Raw genomic sequence first — 26532 nt, 5'->3', positions numbered from 1 at the left:
AAGACAATGGAGCAATTGGAATGTTTTTAAATGTGCATGGCATATTTCTTAGTAGAAAGTTTTCCTTTCAGTTGCTAAACAAATTCTCTAAACATTAAAAATATTTCAGAAGTTATCGGGAAATAATCATTAAAGTAAATTGCTAGTTAGTAAATTCCCACTCCAATGTCCATTCTTGGCTCTATTAATTCATCCTCTAATCTTAGTTGGAGTCTTTACTAGCAAGGTGTCCTGGGGCGCATTTTATATTCACTTACTAAATCAGATTAGTCTAAGATGCACATTTTCCCAGAACTGTGTACGCTCAGCTGAGGCTGGTAGACAACATTTCATTCCTTAAAGATCATGCCAGGAGTATTCTGCTGAGGAAATGAAAGACCACATCTAGGAACAGAGGAAAAGAGTGAAGTGTGAGCTTTATTCACAATGTCTGCAGTAAGCAAATGAGAGGGAGTAGGTTCATGTGTGTATACTCTGCTCTGGAACCCTCTCTGACTTCCCCAAGCCGAACAATTATTACTTCTTGCCATTCCATGAGGACGTAATTTCAGAATATTTTGAAGGGCTCAATTCTAATCATGTTCTCTGGAGATCTAACAGACTAAATATAAATATAAATATAAAATAATTACTTTTCTTGGAAGATTTCAGATCAGCTATGGACTTTCATTGCATTAATCAATAAATTCAATTAATTTATCAAGTAGATTACTAGATATTACAGATTTAGAAATTATACATATGCCATGGTTTTCCAAACTGAGCTAACCCTCTTAATTCAATGGGCACTGTAAGCGCACTCATAATTGTTTTGTAAACCATATGTCAATAGGCCCCATTCTCGCAAACATAAAGGAAAGTGTCTCTTTTATTGTTTTGCACTGTAATTGTACTGTAGTCAAGACAGAGAGCACAAGAAGAAAGAGTAATAGACACAGTAGGGATATCTCATACAACACAAGTTGGACTCATTTAATAAAGACTTTGGGTCAACAGTTAAGCTAAGAGACAGAGTTGCAAAGAATAAGCTTTTCATATGATCTCTAGCTGAAAATGTAAACACAGTCTTTTTTGTGGACATGCAGTGGAAAGGATTAGTTCTAACTTTCTGAGGGTATGTGTGTTTATATGTTTCTCCCACCATCCCTGGGATTGCTCATGATAGAAGCAACTTCATTTTTGAGAGAGTAGGCTGTGGGGTGTGACAATGAGGAAAGAAGTGCTGGTAAAGCATTTCCTCTTCATAATGCTTCTACAGCTAGAGTTTAATAATACCAGGGGGCATTCTTATTAATATGATGGCTTTTTTTTTTTTTTGAGACAGAATAATCACTCTGTCGCCCAGCCTGGAGTGCAGTGGTACAATCTTTGCTCACTGCAACCCCGCTGCCCGGGTTCAGGTGACTCTTGTGCCTCAGCCTCCTGAGTAGCTAGTATTACAGGCACACACTACCACACTCGGTTAATTTTTGTATTTTTAGTAGACAGGGTTTCACCATGTTGGCCAGGCTGGTCTCAAACTCCTGGCCTCAAATAATCTGCCCACCTTGGCCTCCCAAAGTGCTGGGATTACTGGCATGAGCCAGTGCACCCGGCCTAATGTGATGGTTTCTTTAATGTGATGGCTTCCTTAAAAAAAAGCGTTTGTTTTATTCTGGTGGATTTTTTAAAATTTTAGTTAAAATTGTATACCTCTGCCATGTTTTACTTGTAAAATTTTGTTAGTGAAAATTAGACTAAAATAAATTTTCTGACCAATGACTAAAAAACATCATATTTCAACTGATACTCAGGCATATGGCTGAACATTGTTTTTTTGGTTATATTGTTTTTAAATTTCCTAGTCCATTGTCATAATGCTTTTATTTTTGGTGTTGATTTTAATTTGTGATATTTTAATATAATTTTATTTTTTTATTTTTTTATTTTTTATTTTTATTTTTTGAGTTGGAGTCTTGCTCCATCACCCAGGCTGGAGTGCAATGGCTCAATCTCTGCTCACTGCAACTCCGCCTCCCAGGTTCAAGCAATTCTCCTGCCTCAGCCTCCTGAGCAGTCGAGAATACAGGCACCTGCCACCACGCCTGGCTAATTTTTGTGTTTTTAGTAGAGATGGGGTTTCACCATATTGACCAGGCTGGTCTCATGGCCAGGCTGGTCTTGAACTTCTGACCTTGTGATCTGCCTGCCTCAGCTTCCCAAAGTGCTGGGATTACAGCATGAGCCACTGCGCCTGGCAATATATTTAATTTCTTAACATAACTGTTTATTAGTAGATTTTGGTGAAAAGAGACAACACAGTGGCAATATATCTAATTCATTATATAATTTAATAACCTGAATTCAGGAAACATTTGATTACCTCTTATGTAAAAGGCAGTAAAGAAAGATAGAACTTCATGTTCAAGTAACACATATTCTAGTAAAAAAGGTAATTGTCTTGGTCCATTTGCATTGCTATAACAAAACACCTTAGACTGGCTCATTTATAAAAAATAAAAATTTATTTCTCACAGTTCTGGAGTCTGGGAAATCTAAGATCAAGGTGCTGGCAGATTTGGTGTCCGGTGAGGGCTGCTTTCTGCTTCCAAGATGGTGCCTTATAGTTGCATCCTCTGGAGAAGGAGGTAAAGCTGTGTCCTCACATGGTAGAAGGAGAATAGAAAAGAAAAAGGCTCATTTCTCAGAGATCATGCAGTCTAGGTGTCCTCATATGGTAAAAGGCATGGGAGCAGGGAGGCAGCTCTATGATGCGTTTTTTAAAAGGGCATTTATCTTATCCATGAGGGCAGAATTCTCATAGCCTAATGACCTGCGAAGCACCCCACCTCCTAATACCACCACCTAGGGGGTTAAGTTCCATCATATGAATTTTGGAGCAATACATACAAACAAACCACAGCGGCAATCAAGTGTACAGGTAAAGTGAGAACTTAGCCTGTGCTAAGGGTTATTAAGAGCAGTACAAAAACTGCTACAAGTACAAAAATAAAGGGATATGTTTCTCCTTAGTAACCCAAGGAAAAGAGTGTAGAGTGAGATTGAAAGAGAAGAGGAGACAAAGGAGAATGAGAATAGAAATTAACTGAGATTTGCACTGTAAGTGATAGGAACGAGAGCTTTCAATGTAGAGGCTGTCAGCAGAGAAGGCAGTTTTTGATTTGTCAATTAGGAAGTCATTAGACCTTTGTCAGAGAGGAGGTTCAGTAACACAGTGGAAGTGAAAGTAACATTTAAGGGGAACTTGCAGTTAAAGGGGCAGGCTAGCCACTTTTACACTGCTCTTTAAAGACAAGAGAATATGAAAAAAAAAAAAAAGCTTTTTAGAAAACTGAGAAGAAAATTCTGTCTTTAATAAAAGTTAATAGCTATAATCTTAAACCACAAACTATTATATTAAGAATAGCTCTTGAATAAAATGAAGTTTCAGACCTATGAAGTCCAAGTGTGGGACCAGACGCAGTGGCTCATGCCTGTAATCCCAGCACTTCGGGAGGCCAAGGCAGGTGGAATGTTTGAGCCCAGGAGTTCCAGACTAGCCTGGGCAACATAGAGAGACTCCCATCTCTGCAAAATAAAAATACAAAAATTAGATAAATGTAGTGGCATGTGCCTGTAGTCTCAGCTTCTCAGGAGGCTGAGGTGGGAGATCGCTTGAGCCTGGGAGGTCCAGGCTGCAGTGAGCCACTGACCCATAATTGCACCACTGCACTCTAGCCTGGGCAGTAAACCCTGACCCTGTCACAAATAAATAAATATAAAAAAGAAGCTAGGCATGGAGAGTGCACTCTTATCTTTTGTGAGCCAGGGAGTTCTCCCTGGGCAGGAAGTATGTCCCATGGAATACAGTGAAGAATATCTTGGCTAGGTGTGGTGGCTCATGCCTGTAATCCCAACATTTTGGGAGGCTGAGGTGGGAGAATTGCTTCATCTCAGGAGTTTGAGACCAGCCTGGGCAAATTAGGAATTCTACAAAAAAAATTTAAAAATTAGCTAGGTGCAGTGGCACACGCCTGTAGGGCTGAGGAGGGAGGATCGCTTGAGCCTGGGACTTGGAGGTCGAGGCTACGGTGTGCTGTGATGGTGCTACTGCCTTCCAGCCTGAGCAACAGAATGAGACCCTGTCTCAAAAAATTTAAAAAAAAAGTCTTACCCAGAGTAGTAATTTTGGAAAATTGGTTAGACCAGGGAGCAATCCCTAAACTCCATTCCACTCTGAGTATTGGAAAGAGACATAAGACTGAAGGAGACAGTGTGTAGAAAGTACATAGCCATTACTATAAAGCATTGCAGCAGGTTTGATAGGGAAGTAAAGATCAGCAGCCATTGGCTTCAAACGTGATGATCAGGTTTAGCTAAGTCATCTTGCCACATGAAACCTACATTACCTGGTGCTAAACTTGAGTTGTGTTGATTTCCTGCTTTAATAATAACAAAGAGAATTGGGCCATACTGGGCAGATAAATCCACTCATACTTCCAGGATACCTCATACCTCCAGTCATACTTCTGATTTGTAGAACGTTACCTCTTTCAGAGGTAACTATCTTATTTTCGCTCTCTTATTTTATTTTTAAAAATTTCTTGCAGAGATGGGGCCTCACTTTGTTGCCCAGGCTCACCTTGAGCTCCTGGCCTCAAGCAGTCTTCCTGCCTCAGCATCCCAAAGCATTGAGATTACAGACATGAGCCACCACACCCAGCCGGAAACATTTTAAAAAGAGACAACAAACTGACTGGAGTACAAAGGAATATCTCAAAGTTAGGATTGAAACTCAAGTTGATTTCCTAAAAAGGGCAATCAAGAAAGAAAATATTCCTGCCTTCTGATCAGTGGTGAACGGGAAAAAAGAAAGAAAGAAAGAAAGAAAGAAAGAAAGAAAGAAAGAAAGAGAAACAAAAAAGAATATTGCAAAGAAAAGAAGTAACTGCACTTAAGGAAAAACAGAGAGGGAGTGAGAGAGTTTGGGGCAGTTCAATTTTAAGTTTGCTGAACTATAGCATCCATGGGGAAGAGACACTCAAAATGAGACTCTAGAACTAGGCCCAGGCCCGGTGTGTCATATTAAAACTTCACCCTTTTCACATATCAATAAGAAAGGCTTTTAAGCCTGGGCAACATTGTGAGACCCCTATCTCTACAATGAAAAATAATCATAATATAGAAAAAAATGTATTTTATAAAAGGCCTTTACATAACATCTTAAGACATGATTTCATTTGCATTTTAGAAAAATTGATCTATGGATGACGTAGAGTCTTGATTATAAGGTGAAATATAGAGACAGGGAATGAAGTTAAGAAACTGTCCAAAGGAAGTTGTAACATGACGATGACACAGGATTCTTTTCCTGCCGCTTTGCCAGCTGAAAACCTCTGTGGCTGGTACTCTGCCCCAGCTTTGCTTGGTCCATCTGGGCTTGCTCCACCCGCTTGGCCTGGCAGGCTGTTGTTGGCTCACTCCCAGATTCTGTGATCACCACAGCTCTGTGCACAGCCCATAGTGGGACCAGGTGTGCCCAAAGTGGCTTCCACAGCTGGGTATGGGCCTTCAGACAAGGGGGGACAAGGTGGTGCCGGAAGACTCAGAAACACAAGCAGCCGCGGAGCACCAAGTGGGTGTCACAGCTTCTGCTAGGGGAGTCCCGAGGTCTGAGACACCAGGGAATGCCACAACTCTCTTACTCCTTCCCGCCACTTGCAGCTCGGCGACTGGGGACATATTATAGCTTGTTCATTCCTGCCGCCTGTGGCTTAGTGAACAGTGGTGTGTTACAGCTCTGGCTCAGAGAGTCCCAAGGTCTGGGCCCCCAGAAGGGTCACAGCTCCTGTCATCTTCACCCCCTTCAGCTTGATGAGCTGGCCAGGAGTATGTTACAAACTTTTTTGCTCCCATTATTCTTCAGGTTCTGGGTTCTTGTCCTGCAACCAAGAAGAATGATGTATGCAGGCACTGGAGAGTGAGCAAGGCAGAGAATCATTTTATTGAATGACAGAAAAGCTCTCGACAGCAAGAGGGCACCCAAAGTGGGTAGCCCACTGTGTTAGAAGGGCCGGAAAGCAGGTAACTGTCTGTGTGGCTGAGTCTGGGGTTTTTATAGGTTTGGAATGAGAAGGCGCGGGTTGTAGGTAGCCTTGAAAAACGCAATATTTGATTGGTTAAAAAGCATTATTCATCATGCCTGTAATCCCAGCACTTTGAGGGGCCAAGGCGGGTGGATCACCTGAGGTCAGGAGTTCAAGACCAGCCTGACCAACATGGTGAAACCACGTCTAGGCTAAAAATACAAAATTAGCGGTGTGTGGTGGCACGCTTGTAATCCCAGCTCTTCGGGAGGCTGAGGCAGGAGAATCACTTGAACCCAGGAGGTGGAGGATGCAGTGAGCCAAAATCACGCCATTGAACTCCAGCCTGGACAACAGGGTGAGACGCCATCTCAAAAAAAAAAAAAAAAAAAAAAAAAGCATTATTCAGAAAGGACCAATCGGAAAAAAAGTGGGCAAACAGGAATAGAAGTTCTTACTCCGGTCATAGACTGTGTCTAGAATCAGCGTCTCAGTTTTCAGGCTTTAAAGTGTCTTTGATTTGCTGGCTGGGTTTCATCAGGAACCCAACCCTGTCGGCCTAGGAATTTGTCTGTCTCCTGCCACTACCAATGACCAGTTAGACTGAGACATGCAGCGGGAGGGGGAATGCTATAGAAGGAAGGAGTAGAGAGTCATTGGTCAAAGTGAAGACTCCATGTTTTCTGTTAAAAACCCAATAGAATTTTTGAGTCTATGCTTTTTGTGAAAAGTCATGGATAAGAGGAAATTAGAAAGCAATTTCTTCTGCCTATGTCTTCTTGCTGATTTTTTTTTGTTCTATATTCATGTCTTTTCATTAATTAAAAATCTAGGGTAACCTGCTTAGCTACTCATTGGTGTCAGTAAAACATTAACCTATTATTGCATTCAGCCTGTGTCAGTGCAGTGAGTCCAAAGGTCCATTTTTCAAGCACAATAAAGATACAGGGGTCCTGTATGAGAGGAATTGTTTTTTGTTTTGTTTTGTTGTTAAGAGAGACAGGGTCTCGCTCTGTTGCACAGGGTGAACACAGTGGCAGAATCGATATAAATGTAAAGTGGTACGTAGATATTTATTTAAGTATGTGCCTTAAAAAAAACTAAATAAAATGACACAAAAGATGTTGAAAAACAGTAAATCAAAGAAAATATACAAAAAAAAATCAACGAAACAGGTTTTCTTATATTAAGATAAAAATTAAATTCATAGGAAAAAGTATAACATGAACAAATGGGAATATTTTATTGAGTAAAATGAAAATAAATAATAATAGTTTTATCTATTAAGAACATTAACTTGTGTATACACTACATATTCCAGTATTTTTTCCCAGTTTGTCATTTGTCTTTTGTCTTTATGCAGGAAGGTTAGGAACAAGGCAGGATCATCAAACCTGAAAACTAGGGATCTCTGAAGCCACAGGAGAGCCCGAAGCATCCATAAGGCCAAGTAGCCTAGAGATGCCCATGAAGGGAATGCAGGGAGAGATCCTTCAACCTTCGCATAATGAGAAGCCTGCAGTTACAGTGAAGAAACAGTTTAACTTAGCATAACATTTATAAGTTGGAAGAAAACATTTCTAACAAATAGAACGGATATTACTCAGGATATAAAATGTTCTACTGCAAATGACGCAACAGGAATATGAACCAAAGTTATGATTACCTTTGTCTTCGCATTCAGCTAGAGGTTTTGAAATGCTTTACTGCATCACAGCTGAGAACTACTAAGAGTCAATGACTCTGCTCCTTTTGGTGTGTTGCAGCAAAGAGGAGGCTGCAAACTGCTGTTCCTGGGAAGTTTGATAGAAAACTGCAAGACCACCTTTCCATGGTACAGATTCTTTGTCCTTGGGGCCATCCACATTGAATTGTTTTTCATATACCATATGAAGACCATTTTTGAAATTAATAACAATAACAATTTCTTAAAATGAACGTTAAAATAACCAGGAAATAATTAGAATTATGAAATTAAACCAATGAGATAAAGTGAAAGAACACAATGCAAGAAACTAAGAAGTTGAGTAAAAATAAAGAATAAATAGCATAAGAAATACTAAAGCTAAAACTGTGCAACAGAAAGCAATTTAAAATAATTAATACTGAAATCAGTAAAATAGAAATAAGTATAAAGGTGAGTTATGAAATAAACTAGGGAAAGAAATAAAAGGAATAAAAAAGAGTTAAAAAATGAATCAATATTAAAATAATAATAAAAAGAAAATATAACAAACAAATTGGACAAAAGTGAAAGAGACGAGCAACTTGATTGGAAAAAATAAATGTTAAAAAAATAAGTTGAGGGGACCACACAGTGTCTCATACCTGTAATCCTGGCACTTTGGGCGGCCAAGGTGGGCAGATCGCTTGAGTTCAGGAGTGTGAGATTAGCCTGGGCGACGTGGTGAAAACCTGTCTCTACAAAATATACAAAAATTAGCCAGATGTGGTAGTGTGCACCTGTGGTTCCAGCTAGTTGGGGAGGTTCAGATGGGAGGATCACTCGAGCCCAGGAGGTGGAGGTTGCAGTGAGCCATGATTACACTACTGCATTCTAGCCTGGGCAACAGAATGAGTCCCTGTCTCAAAAAGAAAAAGAAAGAGAAAAAATAAGTTGAGGGTAAGGGGATACAGGGATCTCACTGTACTTTCTGCCCAGTTTTGCTATGAACCTAAAATTGCACAATGGAATAGAAGAAAATCTATATAAAAGAATAAACATTTTTTTAAATTAAAAATAAGCTGAAAAAGGAAAATACAGTTCAACACCGTGTAAAACAACAAAATATGGTAAAACAATGCAGCAGGGAAAAGCTGTAATTTATTTTAGACTGAATTAGTATATCCTGAATAAAAAGAATTATGACTGTTCTGTAATTTTGAGTGATATTGCTCAAAGCTATTGCACACATACTTGGTTGTTTACTTTGTATGTTTGCAGGATTATTTAAACTTTGTATAATCTTTTTACAAAACAACTTAAGTATAGAATCTTTCCAGTTTGGGAGGCCGAGGGGGGCTGATCACGAGGTCAGGAGATAGAGAGCATCCTGGCTAACACAGTGAAACCCCATCTCTACTAAAAATACAAAAACAAAATTAGACAGGCATGGTGGTGGGTGCCTGTAGTCCCAGCTGCTCAGGAGGCTGAGGTGAGAGAATGGCGTGAACCCGGGAGGCAGAGCTTGCAGTGAGCCAAGATTGCGCCACTGCACTCCAGCCTGGGCAACAGAGCAAGACTCCGTCTTAAAAACAAACAAACATAAAAACAGAATCTTTCAAGATGAAAATAAAACCTGTTTATCTGAAATAAATAATAATAATTAGCTCTGATGAAAATAGATGTGATACAATTCCTTACCTACTTTTTTTTTAATTGAAACAGTATTTTGAAGCTTACACTCCTATTCTTAATCAAGCTTTGGAACTGAAATTAGCATAACTTCAGAAAATGAACAGGAAATCTCATCTTTTTGTATGATCTGGAATAGTTTGAATAACATGAGATTCTCCTAATCTTTAATGCTGTGCTAGAATTCATATGCAAAACTTTTCAAACGTAATGTTGCCTTCTATTTTTTTTTCTGTACTTCCTGGCAGTGGGGATGTTTCCTTTTATACAATAACTCTTTAAATGCATTTTTAATCTCCTCTAAAGGAATTGTTTTCTTCAAGTGTTTCTCTTATTTGGTCAGCTTTGAAAATTTGTATTTTGCTAACTAATTATATTTTTCCTCTAAATTACAAAAATATTTCTATAGAGGATACTATTTTCTTACATGAAGACAAGTTAAAATTTCAAATGCATTTGTCCTTTTCTGTTTCTTGCTAGCTCTTATTCTTATCTAATACTCTGCATCTTCCTTGTCTAGATTCAGAGCCCCTTAGAAGCGCTTTTCTTTGGCTTTTGGGGACATACTGCACCATTCTTCAGATCCTAGTCAGTGAACTCTTTCCCCTGCCTGCAATGTGGGGTTAAGACAATTTAGGAATTTGCTATATTTTGGTGTCTGTCATACTATAAGCTATGAGAAGTTTCAAACGACTGGCAAAATGGTGGACCGATACTGGACACTTCCAAAATGGGAAATTTTACAGCGTTTATTAGTGACACTAGAAAACACTTTGCCAGACAAACATAGGAAAAAAGGACAAATCCCAGAAAGGATCTTGAATTGACATCTCCAAATATCAGCTCTACACTATCCCTGTTGATAGTCATTTTTAATACTAGAAAAAAATTTTCTGTTGTGAGTTGTTATGGTAAAAGAAGGCATGTACATTGTACCTTGTACTATAGGAAAAAACCCTGGTATATGAAAGCTTTGTCTTTAAATGGAGATTTTGTAATGCCTGCTCCCATTTTCCAGAGTCATCATGACATCAGTGATGTTGTTATGTGGTCAATGATGTCAATATGACTCAAGTCACTTTGGGTTTTTCATGTTTTACAGGAAACTCAGAAATTCCTCATGTACACAATCAGACAATAGAGCAAATTGACCTGCAAACACATATAACAGAAAACTACTAAAGTTCCCCTGCTACCGCACATGATTTAGATTGCCTTCTATACCTTTGTGAGTTTAACAGTGAGGGAAAAGTTCTGATCTAGGAAAAAGGGAATGGGTTATAGGAATTTCAGATTCTAAATAAATTTTAATCACCAACTGGCAAAATGTCATTTGCTTATAACGAGCCCTTGCATTTTCCTCTGAAAAACTGAAAATACAACATATAGAGGGTAGGAAAGTCCCTGCCCATTACTGAGAAATTTTTCTAATAACCAGACTATGTACCTCACAGGAAGGAAAAAGTAGATTGTCTAAATATAGCCTAGTGATTTATTAGCCTATTAATTTGCTTTGCCTTCCTGGTTGTAGAAGTGAGGGAGAGGGAGAAGAAAGGAGAGAATAGGGGAGGAAATGAGAGTGCAGTGGAGGGAAGAGAGAAAAAGGGAAAAAGAAAAGGAGAGAGAGAAAGAGAGGAAGGGAAGGCAAGAGGTGGGCATTGGAGAAAGAGGAGAGAAGGCGAGAGAAGTGAAAGAGGAAGGGGCAGCAGGAAAGGAAGGAGAGGGGAAGGAAGGGCAGATAAGGGGAGAGGGAAGAAGAGGGGAGAGGGAAGAAGAGAGGGGAGAGAATTTTTGTGTGTGCTCTGTTTTTTATATTTTCCCCTATCCATATAGAGAAGATGCTGTAGGTTCCTTGGCAGAAATTGCTTAAGGCAAATCTCATGACTGGCATTTGAGAAAGTTATTGTTACGTTATATGGGTTATCCCCAAGGAGAAGTTTGGAAAGAGTGATTGTGTGTGCAGGGCCCTGGGGATATGGTGAGGGGAAAGGAGAGGCAGGAGGGCAGAGAGAAGGAAGCTAATCGGCCCCTCCCATCTGGGAACTTCCCAACACCCTGTGTAAAGAAGGAGAGTTCCAATAACGATTCAGAGTAAATTTTCCTCCTAAGAAGTCACATGTGAGCTCTGCATTTTTATTTAATTCTGAAAAATAATGTATTGTGAAATTTTCTGTTTACCCAAGTTTGAGACTGCAGTTTTTTTATTAGTTCTTTCCTAACTTGTCCCTGTCTTTAATCTCATTCCTCATTTCACATACTGAGCACCCAGCATTAGGTGTTATGATCAGACTGGTAGTGCAGCCTTGTATTCTTACAGAAAGAGTTTGCCGCTCTGAATTTAATTTGGTTAATGATCCAGCAAGCACCCATTTTAGTCTACTAAATGCTAGATACTGGCCTAACTATGGCGAAAAGGCCCTGAAGAATAAGAATAAAGTTCATGGTTCAAGATTACCTTTTGAGAGGACAAAACTTTCCCATATTTCCAATAATCAATTTTTATAAAATAGACTAGATCTTAATTAAAAAAACAAATTAACCAATTCAGTAGATATTTATTTAGCTCCATACATAGGCAGAGCTCTGAGGAGGATAAAATTAGTCTTTTCCTCTCAGAAATATATCTTTTTATAAGCAGATGCCATACCTGGAAATTAATAGACAACTCGGAATTGTACAACAGCTTATTCTGGCAACACTCTTTTTCTTCCTGTTTCCAAAAGGAAGGAATGATAGCTCACAGTGTTCTCTGTTTAACCTCGACTGCTGGCCCTGTAGTGGGTCTTGCTTTCACCCCTCCCCGCATGACTCATGCTCTCATAATTCCCTTCTGTATTTAGTGGCATATGTTATTATACAAGTTTTGCTCCCCATTACATCCCTGGCATTTCACTTTGTGCTTGGTACAAATAATATGCTTAATACTTTTCTTGAATGAATGAAGGTGTCAACTGAAGAATGACAGGTTCATACATTTGGAAAGGAGAGCTTCATTTCACATAAAAGGTTGCAGCCTGCAGGGTGGTCATTCTGACCTCTGAAAAGCGTAGCCTCTGGTCAGAAGCTGGAAACAGACATTTCGAGGGAGGAGCAAAAGAAACAAATTGATGTTGAGCGGGGTAGCTGAATATATATATTCAATAAGTTATAGGGGGAGCCATGAATATTTATGAAGGGAGAAATGTGCGCATACACAATGGAGTTTCATGCCTCACCATGGGATCCATGTTCAAAAAATGACAGCATTAATACAATCTGAGGGGGCAGTTTTCAGCCCAATGTGAAGGAGAGGACATGAAAACCTTTACTGCACATTCTCCATAGACTAGCCAGAAACACTCCATGATCACTGTTCTCTTTTTGTTCCAAACCACAAAAGTGGGATAACATCAGGTGATGGTTGATGTCATTGGTGTAGTCTTTTGAAATGACTGGTTTCTGTTTAGCCATAGGGCAGAAAGCCTAATCATAGTTAGTGATGGAGCGGGTATGTGTTCCACTTCCTATCCCGTCATGGCCAAAAACTTCGTTTTCAAGTTTACTCTGGGGTCCCCTTGGCCAAGAGGGTGTCCGTTCAGTTAGTCTAGGGGCTTAGGATTTTATTTTTATTCCTCAAATGTAACAAATTTAAAGAAAGAAAGAAATTTATAAAACATAAGAAATAGAAGTATAGCTTAGACCTCCAAGCAAGTTCCTTAAACGTGACAAGTGAAACAGTAGCTTTTAAGATAATATTTTGATGAAATTTTTAATCATATTATTACAAGATTTTAGAAGAAGCACAATCTTGTGAAAACAAAACCTTGATGTCCATATCTCTCTCTCTAAATCTATAGTCAGTCTTTAAAAGAGTGACACGAAAATGACACAGATCTGCCCTCTGGTTCACTCCCCATATATTAGAGCCTAGTAATCTTCCAAAGTTTTTACAGCATAAGGCATACACAGAATAGATGCAAAAAAAGTACACCTTCTGAAATTTCCTGAATGGATTCAAAATTTTACTCTTCTAAGTTAATCAATTGGTAGTCTACTTACTTTATAGGATTATTGTAAGGATAGGATTGATGAAGTGAAATATATTTTCTTTTCACTGGTCAATTACTCGTATTAAAGCAATTCCATGCACTTTATCTCCCTTCTTGGAAACTGGAGAGTAGTACTTTTTGTCTGGTTACTTAATATTAAAAAAAAGACAATATGTCACTTTTGACTTGAGTGTCATGGTACCTATGGCTTTCTACCTGCATGGTTTTATCATCTCAATAATCCTGGGAAGAAGGTATTTTTAAGTTCATTTGATAAATAGGAGACTGAGCCTCCACAAGGGTTAAGTGAATTGCTCAGGGTTATACAATGAACACTTGATAGAAATGATTAAATGACACTTTACTTGATTTGTTGTGGGTTACTAAATAAAGCATAGGTGTGCATAAGTCATTCAATTATTCAGGCACAGTCTTCATCCCTAGTCCTAATATTGAAAGTCTTTGCTCTTCGTTTTTATAACTACAAGGATATTCAGCAAAAGACCCAAGCTCAGGCAGGAATAAGCCTAAAGAGGTAGTCAAACTAGAACGAAAGACAGTTCACAGACTTAAATGAATAATTTGCATTAATGAAGTTTGCCAGGCTAGTTTCCACTTGAATCTTCAGATCTTTCTTCCTTCACTGTCTTGTTAACTGTCCAGATTTATTACCTAGGGGTTTTTTAAAACTCACATATTAGGCAATAGAGTGTATTCTGGAATTGAGAGCCTATTTTAAATTTTTGACTAAAAAGTTAAATGTCATAGATTCGACCATCAGACTGAAAATCCTCAGTGTATTTGACGGAGGGTACTGTCTCAAAAATCCAGAGCTGAAAGTGAAGAAGTAAGGCAAAATTTGGAATTTAGCTCTAGGACAAACTCATCAGTTCAGAGGTCAGAGATTTATATGGTTAAAGGACAAGTGCGTGTTTACCTGAGTTTAAAGAGCAAAGTTGCTTCTAGAAAGAAGCCCTCACTGGAGGCTCTGGCATTTGAAATGGTGGGCAGGAGCACGTGGTGCTTAAATTTCTGACAGTGGCTGCAGATTACAGATTGGTTAGGGGAGAGGAAGTAAAGTATGTTTATAAATTCTCCACTGGGTGGAGTCTGAGCAGTTCTTTGAATTTCTCACCCTAAGATCTGGCCTGTACATTTGCACCGAATTCTTGAGAGGTTCCTGGAGAGATTCTGGGAGCCAAGCACTCCATTGGAATCCTAGCTGGTAAGCTTGAGGCGCTGATAAAAACTCTCTACCCTAATGTTTACTCCATGTTTTTTCCAAATGAAACTTCTGTCAGCTAGAATCCTTGTCACAGTGTTTTAGAGGGTTTTTTTTCTGCTGCTCTCTTCTTTTTATTTTTTTCATGTTCTTCTTATAAATAAAAATGGTGTGACCTTCCTAAAGGCCCCACCTCTAGGAATGGGTGAAATGAAGAGATCTTTACCAATGTAATGGAAAAGAACTGATGAACATAGCGCACTGAAGATGGTTACATTTGACAAACCAAACTTAGTCCTGTTCTTATTTGAGTTTAAGCAGTAAGATTAGGTCAAACTCCAGAGGAGGGAAAGATATTCTTAAACAGATTTTAAGTCTGCTGTTTTCTGGTAAGTTTAATTGTCTTATGCTGCTAGTAGTCATATTAAATATTTATTTAGAGAAGTGAAAATGCCCACTTTTCAACAGAGTTTCTTCCCCTTTCATTTTATGAAACCTAAGAAAAGAAAGTTGATACACTTTTTAAAAATATGCTAGATTTTCTTTTTTCCTTTCTGCTTTTATTTTGAGGCCAGTGGGGTGTTATTTAGTAGTAACATTGAAGCAAATGTATTGATTTTCTTAATGTGTCCAGCAAGTAATTCATATCCTAGATATGAAATATACACTTGTAGCAGAGTAATGTTACCCATTTCTCATAATAATATACTTAAAGAATCTTGCTCAATATGCATATTGTTTTTCTTTTTTTCTTTACTAATGAAAAACTACACATTTTCTCGACATATTTTTGAGTCAGGTTCTAAACTTTGAACTCCTGTGTACAGTTTGCTCATTTCAGGCATGAATGTGAAACTGTGTAAAGATTAACTACCAGACACTCACAGTCATTTATTTAACTATGTAGCCCTAAATCAGTGGGTGACTAGGAGATTCTGAATTCTGTGATTTCCTTAAAATCAATCAGTTTTTAATTATTATACAAGCTTTTTACCTTAAATTTGTAGCTGTCTAAATAAAATTGTGAAAGCACAATTTCCAAACCTAAATCAAAGGCACATTGGTGCTGTCCATCAGAAGGTATTGATAATTTTAAAAAATATTACAAACTATCTTTTATCTTTTTATAAAGGACCTAATGTCATTTGAGCTTAACCACAATCCTTTGAAGAAAGTAAAATTTAACTTTAAGTAACATTGACATACAGAGCAGTTAGGTGACTTGTCTGAGACCATATGGATGTATGTCCCCCTTCTTGATAAAATTAACACTAAATATGTAACATTTGAAAATTTGTAAAATATGTAAAAGTTGAAGTTTTTAAGAGTTTGGATTTAAGTTCTTCCTTTCAGAATATGAGCATGTCACTTTATTTGCCAACTAAACATGGCATAACATTATGGCTTGTGAACACTAATTGTCTTAGCTGCTGGGGTGAATGCAGAATTAAGCAGCAATTAGTATGAGTGAACAAATTGCATCCTTAGAGTGAGTGCACTGTGCTATTCTGGGAACTAAAGACTATATATGCGAAGTTGTGCACAGTGGTGGAGTAGGGCAGGGTGCGGTCATTTGGAAGACTATGCCCATCAAGTATCTCAAGGTACCCCACGTGTGACAGGCCCAGGAGCGGAACCAGCCACTTTAACTTTTGCCTGGCTGAAACTAGATGGGAAGGATGGATTAAAAAGGTAAATCGATTCATACATAGCTTGTGGTCCTTTGCAGCTTAAGTGTAGGACTGAAAATAGAAGCCAAAGAAAAAGGGAATGAGCTGAAGAAATACACACACGTACACACACACGTCAGGAAGCAACATGCAAGGAAAAATAACGTAAGAGGTTCAAGGCTTTGAGGAGGAATTGTGCTCTGTGCATTCCATTCATGGGCTTTGCCAAAGACCAGCACAATGGACTGAGCATCTCAGGCATGGTAAAGTACCCTACTGTGCACTCTGCTATCCTTTTAGTCCACTGTTGTTTCTACTCTGTCTGTGCCAGGTTTTCATCTCAATAGGGAGGAAAAGGACTATCCATACATATGTCCAAATAAATATAGTACCTGGCAGAATGTATTATTATCATAAGTAAAGTACATAAGTGTGCTCTTAATTGTTATTGGTGTTCAGAGGAAGACAGGCTACTTTTGCCTGAGACATCCTAACAGGCCTCTTGAAAAAAGCATTAGAGCATTAGGTCTTTGAAGGTTGGCTAGAATCCAAACAAGTTGAAGTGGAGACCATCTCAATATGGAGGAAAAGGACTCTGATGCCTCAGGATTATTACAAGGATTAAATAAGATACAGATAGAATGACACTAATCAGTATCATTTTTAAAATAAGGAAAGTTGAATTTTATTCAGAATCTGTTGGTAACAAACTAATTTCTTTATTTAAGTAACCCCACTTAGAGTTTAAAGTCACCTCCAATGAACTCAAAGGGCTGACCTCCCAAAGAAAGTCTCAAATATAAGGCAAGCTCTCTTGATTCTGAATTTCATTAGAAATGTTTGTCTAAGTCTTTCTCATATGGTCAGAATGAGAGAGGGTGTCCTCCTAGTAATATGTCATTATGTCAAATAATTCATCAACCAATTTTGTTTATTCTCTCGAACAGCCACTTTGGCGGCAGGGGTACTCTGTCTAAATGAGATAAACATGATTCAGGGGTACTCTGTCTAAAAAGATAAACATGATTCAGGCCCGCAGGTAGAGTTCAGTTTAGTAGGGTAGAACAGCACTCAGTCCAGCTACCATAAGTAACATGTTTGTTGTAAGACTAATTTGATAGTAAGGCAGAAAAACATCTCATGGAATTTTAGGAATAGCCAAGAAGATGGGTCCCCTGGAGACTTGCACATAGCATGTTGCATGAAGGATTCAGTGACTCACAAAATGGGCTTGTCCTGTCACCTTTTCAGGAGACATAGCTGTTCAATCCCTTGCCATTGTGTAACTAAGTGACTCTTATTTGCTGCTGGAATCACTTCATGCTTTTCATGCTTTAACAATCAGTGTTTCTGTTTTACTTTGAAAAATGAGTCATTCTATGACAGTATTCCTCCTAGACCCTAGCATTTCATAGCTTCTATCTATGATTATTTTAAATTCTAGCTCCTGTATCTAACTGAATGAATAAGCACATCCCACAGCTCAGATTCCTGAAAGAATTTGATTATATGCTCAGCTAAACATCATCACTGTTTGGTTAGAACTTTTATAGCAAATAATTCACAGATCTTTGATGAAACTACATTGTCTTTAGTGGGTAAGTGTCCAACAGAGGTCTAATAAACTATGACCAGGCAATTGATAATGCCATGTGGTAGAGACACAGTGATCTGTCTTCAAAATGCAGGTTCCTTCATCAGAAAGCTATGGGTGGGGAGCCATTTAGAATCAAGTTTTAGGCATAGCAAATGTATTTGATCTTTCCTATCCGTACATATGTCCAAATAAATATAGTACCTGGCAGAATGCATTATTATCATAAGTAAAGTACATAAGCATGCTCTTAATTGTTATTGGTGTTCAGAGGAAGACAGGCTACTTTTGCCTGAGACATCCTAACAGGCCTCTTGAAAAAAGCATTAGAGCATTAGGTCTTTGAAGTTTGGCTAGAATCCAAACAAGTTGAAGGGGAGCAAAACATTTTAGGCAAAGGAAATGGCATGAGAAGAATCACAGAAACAGAAAATTTCATGTGGAGGACAAATAATACTTATGGTCAGCTATTGAAAGCACCATCCATCGATGTTGAAATCCTATGCTTTTGTACAGAACCATGGATTGAAGCAGTTAGGAGTCACGACTGATATCAAAGTAAAAAACATGCAATGGTGAAGCTTGGTATCTTTGTCTAGGAATATAAAGAATGGCTTATCAGTGGAGACCATTGACAATTGAGAAAAGAAGAAGCCCAAAAAGTACAAGAATGAATCGAGAGTGCAAGAAGAATGTCTGTTTTACTGGCATGATGTAACACTCAGATATGCAACTCTTTATTGCCAAACACTGTGTGTGTTAGTTAAGGTAAAAGGTGAAGGGAGGCAGAAGAATGGAGATTGAATTGAATTCTAGAGCTTTAGTTCTGTGTGAGTTTGGGCCCCCAGAAGTTCTAGGCATTAAGTACAGTCTGAATTGAAAAATATTAAACATATCTTGTGATCCAATATTCCCCTAAGTTATACACTCAAATATCCAATGACCAGCTTGACATTTCTACCTGCATGTTCAATACTTATTTGAAACTTAATATATCCGAAATAGAACTTTTTTTTAAAACAGTCATGCTCTGTTGCCCAGGATGGAGTGCAGTGGTGCAATTAGCTCACTGCAACCTCAAACTCCTGGTCTCCTTCCCCATCCTCCTCAGTAGCTAGGACCACAGGTGCGTGCCAGTGCCAGCACACCTGGCTTTTTTTTTTTTTTTTTTGGTAGGGATGACATCTTGCTACGTTGCCCAGGCTGGTCTCAAACTCCTGGCTTCAAGCAATCCCCTGCCTCGGCTTCCCAGTGCTGGGGTAACAGGCGTGAACCACCACAACCAGCCCGTTAAACTGAGTTCCAATTTCCCTCCTCAAAATTTTTCTTCCCCAGGTATTTTTGTTTCATCATATTTCACATATTTGCCCAAATCCCAAAGCTAGAAGAAAGTTCCTTTCCTGTCCTAACTAGAAATAATCTATCCGCCAGTCTTATCTACTTTTTCTCCAAAATACATAATAAATCCGCACTCTTCTCTCTACCTTTGCCCTCATCACCAAATTTAATTCACCACCGTTTCTTTCCTGAACTACTGTGTTATCCTTAATCGGTCTCCCTTTTCAACTTTTTTTAAAATTTTTTTTTAAATTATACTTTAAGTTCTAGGGTACATGTGCACAACATGTAGGTTTGTTATATATGTATATATGTGCCATGTTGGTTTGCTGCACCCATTAACTCGTCATTTACATTATGTATTTCTCCTACTGCTATTCCTCCCCCATCCCCCCACTCCATGACAGGCCCCAGTGTGTGATGTTCCCCACCCTGTGTCCAAGTGTTCTCATTGTTCAATTCCCACCTATGAGTGAGAACATGTGATGTTTGGTTTTCTGTCCTTGTGATAGTTTGCTAAGAATGATGGTTTCCAGCTTCATCCATGTTGCTACAAAGGACATGAACTCATCCTTTTTTATGGTTGCATAGTATTCCATGGTGTATATGTGTCACATTTTCTTAATCCAGTCTATCATTGATGGACATTTGGGTTGGTTCCAAGTCTTTGCTATTGTGAATACTGCTGCGATAAACATACATGTGCATGTGTCTTTATAGTGGCATGATTTATAATCCTTTGGGTATATACCCAGTAATGGGATGGCTGGGTCAAATGGTATTTCTGCTTCTAGATCCTTGAGGAATCACCATACTCTCTTCCACAATGGTTGAACTAGTTTACATTCCCACCAACAGTGTAAAAGCATTCCTGTTTCTCCACATCCTCTCCAGCACCTGTTGTTTCCTGACTTTTTTAATGATCACCATTCTAACTGATATGAGGTGGTATCTCATTGTTTTTAAAACTCATTACAGAGAAAAGTGATTTTATTTAATGTAAAATTATATCACATTACTTTTCTATGCAAAACTCCCCAATGGTTTCCCATTAAACTTATAAAATTTCAAATTTCTTTCTAGTTCCCAAATTCCTTTATGACTACCTTCTGCCTTTGCTTTTTGCGTATCACAGTTTGTCATTCCTCCTTCCCTCTTTTTCCCTCCCTAGTGTGTTTAGTTGAACAAGCCAAGCCCATTTCCACCCCAGGAACTTTGCACTTGTTGCCAGGTTCCTCCAGGTCCAGGTCTTCACATGATGTAGACATTCTCATCTATCACTTTCTCAGAAAGATGAACATGACCCTTTAAGGTAGCTCTTCCACACTCCAGTGACTCTGTCCCATTACTCTGCTGTTTCCTCATAGCTCTTAAGTCTGAAACTACATTGTTTTTCTATTCTTCCTTTACAAATAAATTGTACAAGGGTTGGCACTTATGCACTCTCTCATACACCGCTGTCCTGCCAGTGCTGGGAGCCACATAATAGGTACCAAATAAATACTTGTTGAAAGAGTAAATAATTGTATAAATTAAATGAAATCAGCAAAACTATATGTAAATCTAACTAGCCCAAAGGAATTTTATTTCCTGTAATATCATTTTGTTCAATTTCAAAAAACCAAACTTAGGAGAGGAGAAATATAAACAAACAAGCTTGGGTGAAGTTTAAAACATATGTGATTAAATCTCCATTGTCATTTATCCTTTTCCGAAAGGTGGGAAATGTTGCCTGATGATTAAACAGAATACAATGTGGTTTCAAGAAACATCACACAGTCCTGTTTGTTCTAAGATAATAAATATGGTGTTGCAAAAGAAGAAATTTATAATTATTAACAGCAGCAGGTGGATGAATCTCTTTGGTATTCATAGGAACAAAATATTAACATTTTAAGTAAAGTTACCTTTTCCATGAATATGATTTTCACTCACAAAAAAAGAATTTTGTTCAGGTTCAATATGTCCATAGTTTTAAAACCATGATCCAACAACCACTGGGGGTGGGACAGTGGAGTTGGGATATGGAGAAGGACAAGCTAAGTGGGATGCCGCTTTTCGACACTTTGACAAAGATCATCCTTACCATTATCTCCTCATAAGATACCTAGAGGAAAAGGTGATGACGTTATATATATTTGGAAGCCACCAGTGTGGTACGTATTTCTAGATAATAAGAATGGAATGAGCTAACATTTACTGGGAACTTACTCTGTCCTGAGCACTATTATCTAATTTAGTCCTTTCATTATCTCTAAGTTACTATTATTTTGTTTCTCTTGTCTTTTTTTTTGGTTTGTTTTTTGAGACAGAGTCTTGCTCTGTCACCCAGGCTGGAGTGCAGTGGTACAATCCCAGCTCACTGCAACCTCCGCCTCCTGTTCAAGTGATTCTCCTGCCTCAGCCTCCCGAGTAGCTGGGATTACAGGCGCCTGCCACCATGCCCAGCTATTTTTTGTATTTTTTTTAGTAGAAGTGAGGTTTCACCATGTTGGCCAGGCTGGTCTCAAACTCCTGACCTCAAGTGATCTGCCCACCTCGGCCTCCCAAAGTGCTGGGATTACAGGCATGAGCCACCACGCCTGGTCTATTTTCTTCTTTTTATATATGAGAAAAACTCATGCCTAGGGTTTAATGCTGGTTGATTAAGTATATTATTCCTGAGGTTGGGGAAAGGGGAGTCTTAGTGAAAACAAAAGGTGTATTACCTAAAGGGCTCATTTTCTACAGGAAAATTATGGTGGCTAGATAATGTTTTATTATTCTCTTTCAGTTTTAGAGAACAACTTGTAATGGAGCCTTCATCTCTTGAGCTGCCAGCTGACACAGTGCAGCGCGTTGCGGCTGAACTCAAATGCCACCCAACGGATGAGAGGGTGGCTCTCTACCTAGATGAGGAAGATAAGCTGAGGCACTTCAGGGAGTGCTTTTATATTCCCAAAATACGGGATCTGCCTCCAGGTAAGAATGCTGGGAAGGTTTTTAAGTTTTATTTATTTATTTATTTTTGCTACTGCATGTGTTTATTATATAATCTTTGGAAATCATTGTTCTATTACATAATAGAGCCGTTGCAATTATGTTTGAAAAGCAGAAGATCCCTGGTGCTCTCAATAAACCTGTAAGCCTACCTTAGCCTCACATTGTCTGTTTTCTCCCCTCCTCTGAATGAAATACATACAGGGTACTTATACTGTCAACTACTTCTCTGAACAATTGAGTGACTGATTGAAAATTATAGGCAGATACATTTACTTGTTCTCTAAGCACTTGGGATTCAAAGCAATTATTTTAGCATGCAATGTTAGAATAGCCCTTATATTCTGGCACTTAGTTTATAATAATATGATGTTTGTCTTAGAGAAAATATTTTGTGACCTGGATATATTAGGACGGATGTTATACGAATAGCCATCTTTGCATGCTGTAAAGATGGTGAGTGTGAGTTACCAAGAAAAGAAACAACAAATGCCCAACAAATACATACTACATTTTAAAATAATGTAGTAATCTGACTCTGTTCTGGGTTTGAGGAAGTCATTTAAAAAAATAAAACATAAGTAGCAAAGGTATAACAATAAAAAATGATTCATCATATTTAGCTTTACTCCATTTTACATTAATAAAAAAGGTTTCCAGGTTGAATGGAATTAGTCTACCAAACTGGGTTTCGCATCCTTTATAACAGTCCGATTCCATTTTTATTCAGATTAAATACGGTACAGTTTTGGGTATACAGTTCTCAGGAGCCATGAAGTTCAGCTAACAAAATTTTAGGATGTCTGGTTTGTATAACGCTAATATATACTATGTAACAAATGTTAAAAACACCTATTTGTCTTCAACTATGTACCCAGCAACCTATAGAATTATTATTTTTGGAGACTAGCATAACATCAAGAAAATAAACTTTCTTTAGCAGTTCTGAACAATGAAAAACAGAACAGAAATAAACAAGTTTTGAACAAATGAAAGGCTCACAACTCCCAGTATGAGATTTTTTTTTTAATCTTGAAGAAAGTCTACAGGCATAGCCTGTACTTTTTCGATGTTTTTCTACTATATATTATGTTTTCTCTGGGTTTCTAATATAAATTTTATTAAAATAAATACTTTCGTTTTCTATTCTTAGATGGTGCCTGAGATGTTATCAGACAAAGGGGTCAAAAATATTTTCAATCGGCTTTTGTACTTATGTTCAACATTGTCCTAAAGAGCACAGCTGAGCAATAGACAAGGAAAAGAAAGGAGGGAGAGAGAGAAGGAAAGAAAGAAGGGAGGAAAAAAGGAAGAGATAAGAAAGAAATAAAAAGAAAAGCAAGAGAAATGCAAGGCATACATGTGGAAAGATATCTTTCTAAAATTTTTAAAATCATAAATATTCCTGTTTGAAACATCCTTATACCTAAATTTCTGAAAGCATACTGGATAGCCCCATAAGGCTTTTGCACAGACACAAGACAAAGACAATCTTTTTCAGAGTGTCAAACTGCCATCCCAGAAACAAGCTGTGCAAATTTACATTTCCTCCAACAGTGAAGACAATTGCCTCACTGACTTTGGGGATCACTAGGATTGTTTTTGTTTCTGTTTTTTGGAGACAGGGTCTTGCTCTGTCACCCAGGCTGGAGTGCAGTGGCGTGATCTCAGCTCACCGCAGCCTTGACCTCCCAAGCTGAAGTAATCCTCCCACCTTAGCTCCTGGGGTAGCTGGGACTACAGGTGTGTGCCACCATGCCCAGCTAATTTTCGTATTTTTTGTCAAGGCAGGGTTTTGCCATGTTGGCCAGGCTGGTCTCAAACTCCTGGACTCAAGCAGTCCTCCCGCCTCAGCCTACCGGTGTGCTGGGATTACAGGTGTAAGCCACCATGCCAGGCAGGATTAGCAGTTTTAAGAATCTTTGCTCATTAGATAATAAAAAAAATTATTCCATTCTTCTTTGAATTTGCAGTTCTTAGACAATCATTGGAGATTGTTGTCATAAACTCCTTGGTCATTGCTTTCCTTTTTGTCTTAAGTTGCTCTTAATGTATACATTTAATTTTAAACTAAAATAAATATAAGTGGTAATGTTTTATTTTTTTTTCTCTTAAGGATATAAACTCCTTCTCTCATGTATCTTAGGGATTTTAAGTGAAAATGTCCAGTCAATATAGCCGGCTAATAGCAGAACCAGAAATGGGTTCCAAATATTGTGACTGCTAGCCCATGTATCTTGACTTAATCCTGCTTTTGCTTTTTTAAAATCACTCAATTGAAGTATAATTTATGGACCATAAAATTCAGCCATTTTAAGTATACAATTTAATAATTTTTAGTAATTGCATATGATTACACTACCATTATAATCTAATTTTAGAACATTTCTTCATTCCATTTTTTTACCTCTAGCCTGGGCAAACAGTAATCTACTGAACTTGCCATTATTTTGATCTATATAGAAGATTATTAACTCAAAGAATGTTTTTACTATTAAGCTATATTTGGAGAAAAAAAAGGTGTTCCTTTCACTATTCTTTTCATAGTCAAATAATCCTCTCCTTCAATCTTACCACACATCCAGGAGAGAGATCAGTAAATTGACACCCAACTTTAGTAGACTTTAGTAAGTACTTATAACCTTTAAAGTTATCCAAACAAGATCTTCTATAATTTTGACCATGTAATTGTTTAGATTCAGATGCAACTGGCATAGCAAAACAGTCATGCTTTAGTTTGTCTCCAGGGCTTCCATATAACGTAATAGAGAGCCTCTTAAACCCAACTGTTTTTAGGCTTAGAAGGCTGTGACAGATATGAGGTATCAGTGCATGAAATATAGGAAAGCATACTTTTCTCTATAAACTAGAATCTTTTATTCAACAACAGATAAAGATGTGTTAAATAAAAGATTTTATCCAGCTATAAAAGGACATGTACTTATAACTGTAATTTTGATAATCTGATAAATCTCTAACTTGCATAAGAAAACAATTAAGAGCATTCCTTAGTTAAAAGTTTAATTTTGTAGACATTGAGACTTTTTTTTTTTTAGATGGGGTCTCACTCTGTCACCCGAGCTGGAGTGTAGTGGTGCAGTTTTGACTCAGAGCAACCTCCACCCCCCTGAACTCAAAGAATCCTCCCTCCTCAGCCCCCCAATTAGGTGGGACTACAGATGCATACCACTATACTCGGCTAAAAGTTTTTGTATTTTCGTTAGAGACAGGGTTTCACCATGTTGCCCAGGCTGGTCTCAGACTCCTGAGCTCAAGTGATCTGCCCATCTCAGACTCCAAATTGTTGGGATTACAGGTGTCAGTCACCATGCCTGGCCAATATTGGGAGCTTTTCATGTTACTTAAATTCTGCATTTAGTGGACATTTTTGTAATCTTGTCATTTCATTGGCATTGGACTGTCTGCTCCCTGAGTGTAGGAACTGTCTTCTTTCTCTGTGAATGCGTGGGAGTCACCTAGGCAGATCTTAGAGTGGAGTGACGTCCAATCACGAAGAGGGAACAGCATTTGCAAACACAAAAGAGAAAGCATACTTGCTTTGATCCCTAAGAATAGTTTTACATGATCAAAGTATGTCATGTAAAAAGCTGGGTATTGGTAAATAGTAAATAATAAGGTATGGAATAGGGAATACAGGGTACTAGGATGATTGGTATAATAGGGTGAATAGTAAATGAGTGCGTGTGGGTACCTAACAGTAAGTCTGAAGAAGTAAATGTAATAGAAGTGGAGGTAAAGGAAAATATTCAATAAATATATGAAATACTCATTAAATTAACCTGATTTAGTAGTAGGAGAGGCATACTATGAGCCATAATTTCTGTTTTAGGTGAATAGTGGTGATATTCACTGATATAATTAACTTGTTTTGGAACAAAACAAGTTATTCATTGAAAGAGAAACTAGTTTTTCATTTGTTTGTTTATCTCTTGTTGCCCTGTCACCTGTGGCTTTGACCTCCGAGTCCAAGAAGGTGGCAGCTGTTACAAGCAGTGAGAAGCAGGCAGTGACAAAGAAGAAAAGACAAATAATGCGTGTGCACTCTCCCTTGAGAAAGGTTTCAGTTTGCCTCATGAGTTTTAACACATGTATAGACCTAAGCCCCCTGGGCCAGTGTTTGGTCATGGCCCTGCCTATCTGCAAAGAAGACTGAGTCTAAAACACAATTTTTGTTCTTGATGGCCACATGCAAAGCTAACAACTCTATTTCTGTAAAGGAAAAATGAAATGCATGTAGGGTACAACTAGCAGTTCAGTTTA

General features: G+C 38.2%; 1 protein-coding gene across 3 annotated transcripts in view; it reads left to right on the top strand.

Annotated features, from left to right (window-relative positions):
• Nucleotides 1-14570: 14570 nt before the first annotated feature.
• The window catches only part of KYNU (kynureninase), a 146681-nt gene continuing 134719 nt past the window's right edge, over nucleotides 14571-26532 (top strand). Inside the window, exons 1-3 of one of the 3 annotated variants that reach the window (XM_030801229.1) lie at nucleotides 14601-14673; nucleotides 18534-18617; nucleotides 22046-22233. In XM_030801229.1, the coding sequence (XP_030657089.1) occupies nucleotides 22065-22233 (169 nt within the window). In that variant the 5' untranslated portion in view covers nucleotides 14601-14673; nucleotides 18534-18617; nucleotides 22046-22064. Of the gene's footprint in view, nucleotides 14674-18533; nucleotides 18618-22045; nucleotides 22234-26532 lie in introns of all 3 variants that reach the window. The other 2 variants (XM_030801228.1, XM_030801230.1) reach the window with 2 other exon arrangements.

The sequence above is a fragment of the Nomascus leucogenys genome, chromosome 20 (assembly GCF_006542625.1).
Source record: "Nomascus leucogenys isolate Asia chromosome 20, Asia_NLE_v1, whole genome shotgun sequence".
Classification (NCBI taxonomy): Eukaryota; Metazoa; Chordata; class Mammalia; order Primates; family Hylobatidae; genus Nomascus; species Nomascus leucogenys.
Note: the sequence above shows the minus strand (reverse complement) of the source record. Positions and strands in the feature narration are given on the sequence as shown.